Below are 13729 nucleotides of genomic sequence, written 5' to 3'. Positions count from 1 at the left end.
TTTTTTCTCTTGAGTTGTGGGACTTTTTCATATATGTTGGATATCAACCCCTTATTAGATAAATGGTTTTCAAATATTTCTCTCCCATTCTGTAGGTTGCCTTTTCATTTTTTTAAAGATTTATTTATTTATTTGAGTGAGAGAGGGTGGGAAGGGGCAAGAGAGAGGGAAAGAGAGACCCTCAAGCTGACTCTGGACTGAGTGTGGGCCCAACACAGAGCTCAGTCTACGACCCTAGGATCATGACTTGGGCCAAAATCCAGAGTTGTATGCTTAGCTGACAGAGCCACCCAGGCACCTGGGCAGGTTGCCCTTTCATTTCATTGATGCTTTCCCTTGCTGTGCAGAGCATTTTAGTTTGAAATAGTCCCACTTGTCTATTTTTGCTTTCATTGCTTTTGTTTTTTGGTGCCAAATCCAACAGTACACATTGTCAAGATTGATGTCAAGTGCTTACCCCATACTCTTTTAGGAGTTTTACAGTTTCAAGTGTTTATTTTAGTTGGGTTACTTGGGGTTTCTTTTTTGTTATTGAGTTACAGAAATCCTTTATATATTCTAGATAATAACTTCTTATCAGAGAAGTGGTTCACCACTATTTTCTTCAGTTCCACAGATTGACTTTTCACACCTTTGACTGTATCCTTTGATATGTTGAAAATTTACATTTTTGTTGTACCCGCATTTATCAGTTTTTTTCGTTTGTTGCCTATGCTTTTGGTGTCCTATCCAAGGAAGCACTGTCAAACCCAGTGTCATGGATCTTTTCCCCTGTATTGTCTTGTAGACATTTTATAATTTTACCTCTTACATATTTAGGTTCTTGATCCATTTAGAGTTAATTTTTGTGTATGGTATGGCTGAGTCTACCTTCACTCCTTTGTATATGGATATCTGATTTTCTGAACACCATTTGTTGAAGAGACTGTCCTTTCCCCATTGAGTTGTGATGGCACTGTTATTGAAGATCATTCGACCATATATACAGGGGTTTATTTCTGGGCTTTCTGTTCTATCCATTGGTTAAATGTCTTTATGCTAGTACAGTGGGTTTTATTACATCTTAATGAAACTGTAACACACAAGAGAAATATGTATTTGGAATTATGTGTACTGTTCCAGTCAATAACTTATAAATAATTGTTCTCAACATTTTAATTTCCATTTTGTGGTTTTTCTCTTATTTTTTAGTGACCAGTCCTATGTGATTAGTTTTGTGGTTCCTAATCAGAAAAGACTGACACTTTTGGCACAGCAGAAAGGTGTGGAAGGATCTTGGGTTGATATCTGCAATAACCCTGCCATGGAAGCTGAAATACTGAAAGAAATTAGAGAAGCTGCCAGTGCCAGTAAGTAAGAAATTGCTTGTCTGTTGAAGTCCCTAGAAGTCATTTTTTAATGATGTTTTGTGCATTAGGCTCTTTGAGGTATCTATTTAATTATTTTGTTTTAATAATAAAATACAGGGTTTTTAAAACCTGCATCTTGAAAAAAAATTATATATGTAGAAAATGATCTTGTATAAAATTATATATATACACATTCTATGTATTCTATATATTATGTATATTATATATATTATGTATATATTATATACATATATATTATATACTATATATTATGTATATATAATGTATATATATTATGTATGTATTCTATGTATTATATTCTATATATAGGATATATTATATTCTATATTTGTATGTTGGAAAGATCTTTAAATGTTGTATAGTAGAATAGCCTATCCAGTTCTTCATTGCATTTTACAACATCCCTGCTAACTGGTCACCCAGCCTGTGTTTGGAATGGGCTATCTTTGTCCTGCTAGTTGATAATGAGGTGCCCTGGTGCAGAGCCCTAATGGCTTGTCATTATGTATACCAACTTGATATGGGCCCTTTCTATCCATAGATCTCTGTCCTTCAGTTCTGGGAAATATCCATTTATCTTTGTTTGCTTGCTCTTCTTTTTATAGTTTTTCTCCCCCAGGTTTTGTGTTTGTGTCTTTATCTGGGACTCCTTTCACCTGACTGTGGGAGCCTCCTGCCTTCATGCTCTAGTTTTATTACCTTTTATCTTCTTTTGTTTTCTCTTTCATCCTTTTTGTTTTACATTCTGGCAGAGGCCCTCCAGTTTCTCATCTCTTCTGTTTGTTGAAGTTCCAACTTCTAGAATTTTGAAAGCTCTTCCCTACATTCTCCATATTCTTTTTAAAAATTTTTTAAAAAAAGATTTTAGTTATTTATTTATGAGAGACACAGAGAGAGAGGCAGAGACATAGGCAGAGGGAGAAGCAGGCTCCCCCATGGGGAGCCCAATGTGGGACTGGATCTTAGGACCCCGGGATCACGCCCTGAGCCAAAGGCAGATACTCAAACATTGAGCCACCCAGGTGTTTCTTCTCTGTGCTCTTCTGATTACATCCTGTTGCTGTCATGAGTGCGGTCGGTGTGTTGTCTCTGACTCCCCTGAGGGGTGTTCAAGGGGCTCCTGTTCTGAAGCATCCTTCCCCTGTTGTCTGTTCCCCCAAGTCCTGTTTCCTGCGTGCTTGGCCACAGCCTCTCCTATACCTGTGCCCCCTTGTCTGGCCACTCATGCTTCAGAACGAACCATTAGAACCCTGTTTGGAAAGCTTACTGGGCTTCACTGAGAGGTGATTCAGTGTCTTAAATCAACCCATTTCTGCCAAGAAGACTTCTTGAGTCTCCTGCCTGGAGGCTCTTAGCCTGACCTGCCCCTTCCAGGAGCCAAAAAGAGGACTGGAAAGACACTGGGTGTGGGGTGGGTGGCTCTTACCCCATAGCCACCTTGTTTTTTGGTATTCTCAGAGTCTGGTATTCTCAGAGTCCAGAGTCTCTCTCGAGGTCAGCCTTCCCAAAAACTAAACCTGCCTGCCTGCCTATCTGTCTGTCTGTCTATCGGCAGCTAGCTTTTAGCTCCCTCGACCCTCCATCAGTTACTGCTATTCTCTTTGCTTTGGATATTCCAAAATTTTCTGTGAACTCTCATCCAGTGTCCCCTCTCTTTCATTTCAGCTATTTCCTTGCTGTTAATACCTTCTTTTAATTTTAAAAGTTATCTTAAACTGTGTAAATTATTTTCTAAGAGAACAGAGAGAAACGGTGAGCTCTTCATGTTTAAGAGGAAGCTAGCGACCTAGTTTTAACCTTCTTGCTTCCCCTCCTAAAAAAATGAAAACCTCGCTTTTCTGATGAAGTGTTATGTTACATTCATCATAAAATACTAGACAGTGCAGAAAATCAATAAAGGAGGAAGTAAAAAAAATCACTTTATAGTACTAGTCTTTGGGTGTTAATGTTACACACTCTTTCGAGTATCCAATTCCCAACCTATCAGCATCAGTGACATGTTTCTAAGTCTGTAGATACAGAATTGCATTGTCATTTTTAATAGTTTTCTGGTATAGGAGTAGCCACTTGAGTCTTTGTTGGACTTTTAAGGTGAGTTCCTTTCTCTGGGCCCCACTGTAAACAAATATAACACATATCTTGCATATTCACTTATTTACTTATTTATTTTTTTAGTATGAATCCCTAGTAAGGGAATTTTTGAGGCAAGGAAAATGTATATTTTAAAGGCTTTTTTTCCTGCTCTGTTGATACATAACTTTCTTGTCCCCCAGAAAAGCTAGTTTATACTTTTATCAGAGATACACAAGCCTACCCCTATTTCCCTAACTAGGCTACTAGAATTTATTCTTTTAAATTAACTATTTAGGTTCCACTTATTAGTTTTTAATATTAGTTACTGGGTTGAAGTTAAAAAAAACTGTTTTTCCCCAAGAAGAAATATTTTTTAAGATTCTATTTATTTGAGAGAGAGAGAGAGAACATGCAAGTCTGAGCAGGGACAGAGGCAGAGGGAGAAGGAGAAGCTGACTCCCCGCTGAGCAGGGAGACCAAAGTAGAGCTCAATCCCAGGATCCTGAGATCATGACCTGAGCCCAAGGTAGATGCTTCACTGACTGAGCCACCCAGGCACCCCCCAAAACAGAACATTCTTATAGTTAACTTTGGACACTATAAGGTTCAAATAACAGATGCCTATTAACATAACCAGATTCAAAATTAAGTTACTTTATGACCATAAAGACAAGGGCTTAATGTTTTTTTTTCTTAAATATGGCTTTATCAGTTATAGTACCGTTGATAAACTATACTTTTTATATTACTGTCACCAGGCTACCAGAATATTCTTTGATAGAGATCCTAATTTTTTAATGTGGTATTACAAAAAGTATTTTAGCCAATGGGCTGTTATTCTGAGTCACTCTCCAATGTACTAATGGGTAAAATGCAACTTGAGTAATTTGTCCTTGTATGTTTCACTGTAAAAGCAATAATGGGGAAAGTCAACCTGGATCACAATCAGGTGAAAAATGGAGTAAAATTCTAGGACCTGTGGGGTCCTCATAACTTTCTTAGACTGAGGCACGAAATCAAACAATGATTTGGATAATATACAATAATTATGGACTTCAACGTATAAATCCTAGTTGCCCTGTGCCACAAAACACTTACCTTGCCAATCTTTTGCTTCCAATGATTATTTCAGAGACCTAATGCAAAAAGAATAAAATAGTCTTGATTGTGTTCAGCTAAATCTGCCTGTAAGCATACATTTTTAATAGAGGGCCTCTTCATGTTTTAGGAAGTATGAGCTACCTAACCAGACCCAACTTTGTGTACCATCACACAGCAAAGCCAATCACTGAGACATTGAGAATGCAGGAAGGAAAGGGTTGATTTTAGAGGCAGCCAAACAAGGCTGCCAAGAGGCAGGAGGGCAAGCCTCAAATCCAACTCCCCGAAGGGGGAGAGGTCAGGGTTCTCTCTTTTTTTCTTTTTGTTTTGGGGTTTTTAAAAATATCATAGTGGTTGGGAATACACACATATTGATGAAAATGGCAGGAAAACATGAGACTTAGGAAGGATGGAGCACACACATTGAACAAACATATATGTAATATACATCCCATATTCACTTCAGGGTGGGAACTTAACACGAAAATGACCTCCAGGAGGTCACCTCAGGACAAAGTTAGGAGCTAGGTGCAAGCTCTGTGAACCAGTATAAACTGAATGGGGTATGGGGTTCCTTATCTCTGGGAAAAGAATGCAGAGCCTTGCTTGTTCATAGGCTGGAACCTTACCCATGACCTTCAGTGTATGTCTCTGCACAGGGGGCCAGTGGATTCATTAGTGGGGTCTGGAAAGAAACAGTAGCTCATTAGGGAGAAACAGGTCCCTGAAAAACAAGCTTTAAATTTCCTGCTAGTTTCAAACTCACTGACATCTTGGGCATGGTTTCACTTTCCCTTGAGTTCTTCTGCCCTCAATCTTGAAGGAATTGGGACAGTGACCACTCTGGCTACTTCCTGCTGGAAAAGAGCACAGTTTAGTGATTGGAGGAATGAAGCAACTTTGTACTTTGTTGGAAAAATTCCTTGTACTTGGCTTAATATGGACATTGGAGTGACCAGAATATTAGTTCCTTTTTTGATTGTTTTATAATAATATTGGAATGCAAATTTGATTTTTACATATCTAACTAATGTAAAGGACAATAATGTAAAGATAACCCAAATCTTAGTAGTCCCTGGAGAATTGACCTCATCTCTTCTAGGATCCAGGGAAAGAGTCCAGTAAAAATTGATTTCTCAACACACCTCTGGGCAAATTCACTGTAGCCAAGTGTCATGCTCTCTGATTTTTATCTAAATGAGTTCTTACTTTAGAGGGATTATATATACACTGCAAGTTGTGTAGAAATGGCACATATCCTAGCTTGTTTTGCAAGGATAATATAGTCCAGAACAATGCAGTTATCAAACACTACCTTGGCTAACAAATCTATTTTCTTTCTGTTGGGCAACAGTGACGAGAGCAGTTTTGTCAGTGAACGCACCTAAGGTTATAGTAAGATTCTCAATCATATGTTCGTGAGCCTGGATTCTCTACCAGGATAAAAATGTTCTCTCCAAACAAGCGTCAGATTCTGTCCTCCTGGTGACCAGGCACGTTAACTCTGATGATTCCCATTTTGTTTGATAATAAGGTTTTTTTTTTAATATTAGTATTAGAGTTCAATTTGTCAACATATAGCATAAAAAGGTTTAAGAGGGTTAGTGCAGTGACTGGTTTCTTAATGATTTCCTTGTGGTAGAGAAGGGCGGGGCGGGGAACCAGATCTTTAAATCAGTAGATTTCTCTTATTTTCCAGCTGCCAAGACCTGGCTCCCTCAGGGCTGGTTAGGAGTAATGGGGAGATCTCCCTTTTGGCCAAGACTTTTCTTAGAAAAACAGCACACAGATCAACGTTGTTCCATTGTAGCTGGAGTTGACCTGTTCTGTTCTGTACCTTGGGGAAGAAGTGTACCGCATATCTCATGCACAGTCTGAGTCTTGAGGTCAGTTCAGTTAAGCAGCTATTTCATTTCAGGAGGTGGTCTTGCAAGTGGGCTCTCAAATTTAGGCCTATGTTATGTAAGCAATCAAGTGATTAATAAGTGACATTTCTATGGAAACAGAAGAAAAACACATGTTAATGGTTGGAGCCAATTATGAAGCCAGTGTCTAAGTCCTGAGAGCTGCCAGTGAGAAGATTTCTAGATGTCAGGCTTGAAGCATCTTTAGCTAGAGTGATGGCAGGCAGTGGCCATCTGACAGATCTCCTGGTTTGTAGTTTAGTCCCTGGTGTTCTCTCCGAGTGGCCCACATGGCAACATGCAAGAAGATTGTATTGTCTAAACATCGGTCATTGTAGCAGTTTTAACTTTAAATGATTTCAAGTCAAGGGAAGCCAGGAGAATTCAGTACTCAGCCTCATTTTATAGGAAACGACAAACACCTAGAAATAGTTCATTAGAACTAGCATCTAACATGCACAAAGATTACCACTTTAAAACTAATTTATTTGTAAAATGAATTCAGTTTTAACTTAGCCTAATTTTTTACTTGAGTGCAGCAAGAGTAGTGATTGGCCATGTATGTTCTTTTAAATCTCTATTGCTGGAACTTTTCATAAGGAATTTTAGAACTGAACTTTTAATAGCCTCTTGAGACTCAGAAGCCAGGCCAAATATTTGCTATCAGACTCTCCTGCAATATCTATAGATCTGGGTGAATTCCTCCCTTCTTGAGGTCCCTGAGATATCCTGAGGTTCCTGCACCTGCCAGGAAGTGACCTCCTTTACTCACCTGGAATGGCTTCTGGGTACTCTGGAAGCAGGGTATCAGGCTGGTATCTCCAAGGGGCTCTACTGGATCCTTAAAGTTGACCTTCGTTCCTGAAAGCTATCTGGTCACATTTGGATTGATGATGTACATTGCCCTCAAATAGGACATTTTGATCTAAGCCTTAGTGATATAGTCAGTGTTTCCAGTGTTATCACAAGGAGAACAGGTTTTTGTCATCTTAACAGGGAGAAGAACCAAATTCCAATCTTATTCCATTGTACTTTTAATATTAAAACTAATATTAAAAAATAAAATAAAACTAATATGATCCTGTAGCTTAACTATCCTGGGACTAAAATAAAACTGAAAAATAAAAACAAGGAAATGAGAAAAACAGGTATGAAGAATGGTAATTTGTGGTAATTTGTTTTTGTTGCAAGATAATTATTTAGTCTTAAAATGAAACTGGTTATTTGAAAAAACTGAGGAACAAATCATAATGTAAAAAATTATAGAGAGTTTATGAAGGGAAATCTTTGAAAAAAAATTTGTGTGGTCAGTCAACAGTTGGACAGTTAACTGACTCAATCACCCAGGCACCAGAAACTTATGATTCTTAAGATGGAGCATGCACATTGAGCAAACCTATATGTAATATACATCCCATATTCAGTTTGGGGTAGAAACTTAACACAAAAATGAGACAGAATTTGGCCCCTGCTTTCAGGAGGTCACCTAAAGACAAGGTGAGGGGCTAGGTGTAAGCTCCATGAACCAGTATAAACTAGATGGGGCCTTCCTTTGGCTCTTTACCTCCGGGGAAGGAATGCAGAGCCTCATTTTTTTCATAGACTGGAGCCTTACCCATGACCTTCAGTGTGTGCCTCTGCAGAGGGGGCTAGTGGATTTATTAGTGGGGGGTCTGGAAAGAAACAGTAGCTGATTAGGGAGAAGCAGGTGGCTGAAAAATAAGCTTTAAATTTTCTGTTTTAACCTCATTAACCCTATGGACATGGTTTCAGGTATAGATAGTATCTGTCATAAGAATGCAAAGTAATAGGGGTGCATGGATAGCTCAGTCACTTAAGCATTGGACTCTTGATTTTGGCTTAAGGGTCTTAATCTCAGGGTTGTGGGATGAATGGAGCCCCTGGTTGGGCTCTGTGCTGGGCGTGGAGCCTGCTTAAGATTCTCTCTCCTTTTTTGCCCCTCCACTCCCCCTTACCCACTCATGAGTGTGCTCTCTCTTTTATAAAATAATAATAATAAAGTCTCATTTAAAAAAATACAAAGTAGTAGTTTTACAACCAATTGTAAATTGGTTGATAATTGATAATCAATTATTATAATCAATTGATAACTACCAGTGGCTTGAAAAACCAACATTTGCTGCCACCTGCAGGCTATATTTCATAATGTAGGTGATTCTGATAAAATGCCACATGTAAAATTCTGTTTATTTTTCCTTCCCCGTGTTCTTTCGTACTTGCTGGCAGCATATCCTGTTTATCAGAAACTGGGTAATTGCCCATTGTTCTCTAAATCTTGTGGCACTAGATATTTAGGAGTTCCCAAAATGAAACCTCTCATGTAGCCTTTTCCCCGGATTTGAACCAGAATTTAGTTAATAAAAATTAAATACAGTGACTTTTATGAATAGGGCCTATGTAAATAAGGAAAGTCATGAAATAAAAAGGTTCTGGAGCCAGATCTGTACTTGAGAATGTAAAGGTTTCCTTGAGATCCTAGTGTGATCTCAGCAGATGAGCTTTCAGACACCTCCCCATAACTGAGCCGTAATGTGTCAACAGAGTAGATGTGGAGAATTCAAACAAGTTTCATGTTCTTTTACTGCTGGTTCAGGTATTATTTTTAGGAATTTGGTTCTCCATAGTTTGAAAGATTATTTTTCCCCACTCAGCTTTATATTTTTCTCTCTTTTTAATGAGAAATTCAGTAAATCGAATCAAGCTTTCCTGAAACTCAGGACCAATATTAGGTCAAAACCTTCCATGAATTTGAGGTTTTGGCTTGTCACCCATGCCAAGTGGTCTCTCAAGTCACCAGGTCGCTAGGTTGTTTAGCAGATTTTATACACACAGATGCATATTCCTTCATAATTGCTGTTTTACATAACTGCATGTAAAATAAAGCTCCTCTGCAGATTTACACTGCTGTTAAAAGGCTTTCAGGATGCTAGGGGTGAGCTTGTATTAATAATAAGTAGTTGAGGGACTATAATTGAATTTTAAATTATCGAAGTGCTCTATTGATTGATTCTGTGGCCTTATTTTCTTGCATCTTTCTCCACATGCGCTGAATTGGTTAACGCAGACACAGTATGTGCGGCCTCAAATTCTTATCCTATCAAAGTATGAAACTCCCCATTCCCCCTTTTGATTCTTATTTGACTGTCTAATAAAGCTCATGCAGAACAGTTGTCCAGAGGCGTAGTTTTCTGCAGAACAAATGAATACGTAGGTATGTGTTTATTGAGGGTTCGTACGGTGGCCCTGTGCAAGGCAGTGAACAAAGCAAAACCTCTGTTTCATGGACCTTGCGTTTTAGTGGGTGAGGCAGATACATGTAATCTGTTGGGTGGTGAGAAGTATCTGGAAGGAGATGTAGTGCCCGAGGACAGGGAGGCAAAGAGGACACAAGGGCCAAAGGGCCAAGGAAGCCGCTTCTGGGGCGCGGCATTTGAGCAGACACCTGGGTGAAGTCAGGAAGTGAGCCACGCAGCTGCCAACAGGGAAGAGGTCCCAGGCAGAGAACACAACAAATAGGAAGACTCTGAAAGGAGGGGGTTTGCATATATAGCAGAATAAAATGAGAAACTGCAGGCTAAAAGTACATTCAACTGAAACAATTCATGTACACTTCGAGAACTCTACAATGACATTGTAAGGTACTGGGATCCTTACTAATTAACTGGCCTCTCGCCTCTCCCTTCTCCCCTGTCTCTCCCTCTCCTCCTGTCTTCCCCTCATTTCTCATTTCAGTGAAACTGGAGCGATTTGAAATTCCAATCAAGGTTCGCTTAAGTCCAGAGCCATGGACGCCGGAAACTGGTTTGGTCACTGATGCTTTCAAACTCAAGAGGAAGGAGCTGAAGAACCATTACCTCAAAGACATCGAGCGAATGTATGGGGGCAAATAGAATGCTGCTGCTCACTTACAGCCATACAGGAGGTGGCCTGGTGTTTTTTTTTTTCAGCTCTAGAATTTTCAGCCTTGTTGAGCTGTCAGAATATAAGGTGTATATCATTCTAAAGACATGGTAATTAAAAAAACAAAACCAAAAGTGATTAAAATAGTCGTTGAGTCTACTTTAACTTAGTTTTGCCTAGTTCTTGTGAAGAGTCATTTCCCTTGAGCTGTGTTATTAATTTTAGAACAAAAATCCTGTTTTTTTGAAAATTAGCCTAAAATAGATCTGTTTTCTTCAAGGAACATATTTAATGTGGAACAAAATAAATTGGAGTCAGAGTCGAACGTAGTTTGCGGCAATTTGCATTTTCTGATGTCTGTTGTCTTCCTAGTTCAGAAGAAGCTTAAAATAGTAAGCATGACAAAAAAAAATATGTTTTAACACTACTCAATGCAGAAGTGCTGCAGGACTTTAAAAGTCTCTTTCCAACCATGTATCTTGAAGGCAAAATTCAGTTGTAATATGATAGACAGAATCAACTAGTAGTACCTTGGAAACCATTTTAGGATTCATAATTGTTGGCGTAGGTTAGATGAAGAACCATTCTATTGTGAATAATTACAGTGCCCAAAGTCTGAATAAACACACCAAAAATACTTAGTAATATATTTAAAGGGAAATTGAACTGCTTTTCTGAAACTTGGAGGTTTTAAAATCAGCGGCTGTCATTATTTGAGTGACTTAAGGGCAAAGTACATTTTCAAGACTATTGGAAATTGGCCATGTTTGTTCAAAAGAAACAAAGGGCTGAGACCAAGAGTGAGGTGATCAAAAGTGAATCCCATGTTAACAGGAAGCCTTTTCTTCATGCAAAAAGGTGATGGCATCCTAAGTCTTTAGAATTCCAACCCTTGCACAGCACTGAACCTGGGAATGAATTTTAGTTCTGAATTTACCTTTGGTAACAGGGATTGATTTTAAAATATCCTCTTATTCAGTGACTCTTGTAGCTTAAGGTCTGTTTGCTGTTGCTGATTTCATCCTTGATCCATAGTTGATTTCAGAAAGCCTTTCATTTAGCTTTAATTTGAGCAAAGCGGGTTATGAGGAATGACTTCCCCCATCTCTTGTTCAAATCCCTGAATGATGACTTCACTTGGATGAAATTGAGGAAGTGAGGGGGGAAGAACACACCATTACCACTATTTTCCTGACTGTGGGAGGAGTTTAGAAACTGGAAATGCTCGATTTGGGCCAAGGGAGGGTCCTCAATAAGGGACTGATTCTTGGGCAGTAATTTGGCATGTGGGCTTTTTTTTAAATCTTTCATTCAAATCCGGGATTCTGTATTTGACAGATTATCACACTTGAACCGTAGTTACTGTAAAAAGCAAAAATTCTTAATACTGTTATTCTTTGCACTTTTTTCTTAATCATTTTATATATATATACATATATATATATATACATATATATGTTGCTTACATTGCTTTGTACAGATGTGGGCCACCAGTGCAACAAAATACATTCTTTTTGCTCTAAGATATTTATAATGAAAATATTTAAGTGTTATGTATATGGTGGTGAAAAGGAAAAAAAATGATCCGGTGTTATTATAAGCAAGAATGAAGGTTTTTGTAAAGATTTCTGTTCAGTGTTCTGCAATGTTAAATTCAAGGCAAGCTCTCTCTGAAGTGACAGGTGTGTGAGTATTCTTATTCTTTCCAACTTGCCTTTGAAGGGTGAAGAACCATTGTCATCAAGTAGACTACTATTCAGCTCCTCTTATTCAGGCCCTCCACTGCTGATCCTTTAAGGATGATTTCCTTAGATTTTTTTTTAATATGTGAATAGTTTTCCGTTTCGGAATGGTGATTTTAACTATATAAATTGCATGCATACTCCAATATTTGCACCCCTGCCCATTCCCATCTCCTGAAAGCTAGAACACTGCCAACTAATCTGTTGTACAGGTCCTTTAGAAACATGGAACTAACACTTAAAGTTGGGTGCTGCTAATTCTTTGTGAAACTCCAAATATTGTTACGGGACCAGGGAGATGCCACTACTCTACCCCCTGATTTTTCATTGAAAAAAAATACATGGTATTATGTAAACCAATCTCTCCATATTCATAGTGACTTTTCAAGTATTTGAGCCTAAAGATTTTAATCCTACATTTTTATACCTGTTGAAATTGTTCACTGTTGTTATGACATGTCAGCCATCAAATGAAATTGTACTTTAAAAATTTACTACAATTCTGTACATTTCTAAGTCGAACACTTGTGACTTTTGCTTTAATGACATGAAACTATCTTGCCTCCTTGATATTTGTATTACTGCTGCTGCTGGTTTTTTTTTTTTTTTAACCCTAGAACAGAGGTTAAAATTGTATGGCTTTTCAGAACTGAGATACAGGTGAATGATTCAAAGAGTCAAAAGTTGAGGAGAATAATGTTTCTTTCTGGCATAAAGACTGATTAATAAAAATCCTTGCCTGTGTTTTCCTGATAGCACATGACAAATGCCTTTTAGGTGACAAGATGAGAGAGCAGGTTAATGATTGTGTGGTATTTGGAACTCAGAGAAATATTTTAATTTTCAAATGTAGTTACAAATTAGAACGTATTCATATTTTGTACTTTCTGTTAAAATGCATGATTGCAAGATTGTTACTTCGATTTTTGTGTTTATTCCTAATGAAAAGCTTGGTTTGTTCTTGTTTTTAAGTTTGCACTCGAATCTTAAGAAATAAATCTACTCATGTTATCAGGGCGATTTGTGCCTAATGATGCGCCAAGACATAACCTGCAGGTTTGAATACTATTAGCCAGACTTTATTTATTTTAGATTAGGTGATTTTTTAAAAAAGATTATTTAAGTAAGCTCTCTACCCGATATGGGGCTCAAACTCATGACCCAGTGATCAAGAGGCACATGCTCCTCCGACAGAGCCAGCCAGGCACCCCTATTAGCCAGACTTATTTATTTTTACTTTTTTAAAGATTTTATTTATTTGAGAGAGAGGGCACACAAGAGCAGGGGGAGAGGGAGAAGCAGACTCCCTGCTGAGCAGGGAGCCCAATGATGCGGGCATGATGATGTGGGCTCGATGTGGGGCTCAGTCCCAGGACCCTAGGATTATGACCTGAACTGAAGGCAGACACTTAACTGACTGAGCCATCCAGGCACCCCTTAGCCAGACTTTGAAACACATATTTGCAAAGCATTCATCTGTAGGTTTATGGAGTTGCATTAAGCAGTTAACCTGGCCTGTATACATCCTATCCACTGGTTTGGAGAATTTGAACCCAAAACCTTTACGTTGCTACAGTTAATAAAGTAGAACTCCTTTGCACTACCGATATTGTGAAAC

At 38.4% G+C, this 13729-nt stretch overlaps 1 protein-coding gene across 3 annotated transcripts in view; it reads left to right on the top strand.

Moving 5' to 3' along the window:
* Nucleotides 1-13122, top strand: part of ACSL4 (acyl-CoA synthetase long chain family member 4) — a 76837-nt gene extending 63715 nt beyond the window's left edge. For all 3 annotated transcript variants that reach the window (XM_041740707.1, XM_041740706.1, XM_041740705.1), the window contains exons 15-16: nt 1192-1349; nt 10202-13122. In XM_041740707.1, the coding sequence (XP_041596641.1) occupies nt 1192-1349; nt 10202-10359 (316 nt within the window). In that variant the 3' untranslated portion in view covers nt 10360-13122. The remainder of the gene's footprint in view (nt 1-1191; nt 1350-10201) is intronic.
* The last annotated feature ends 607 nt before the right edge of the window (nt 13123-13729 follow it).

Source organism: Vulpes lagopus, chromosome X, assembly GCF_018345385.1.
Source record: "Vulpes lagopus strain Blue_001 chromosome X, ASM1834538v1, whole genome shotgun sequence".
NCBI lineage: Eukaryota > Metazoa > Chordata > Mammalia > Carnivora > Canidae > Vulpes > Vulpes lagopus.
This window is presented reverse-complemented; position numbering and strand designations above follow the sequence as displayed.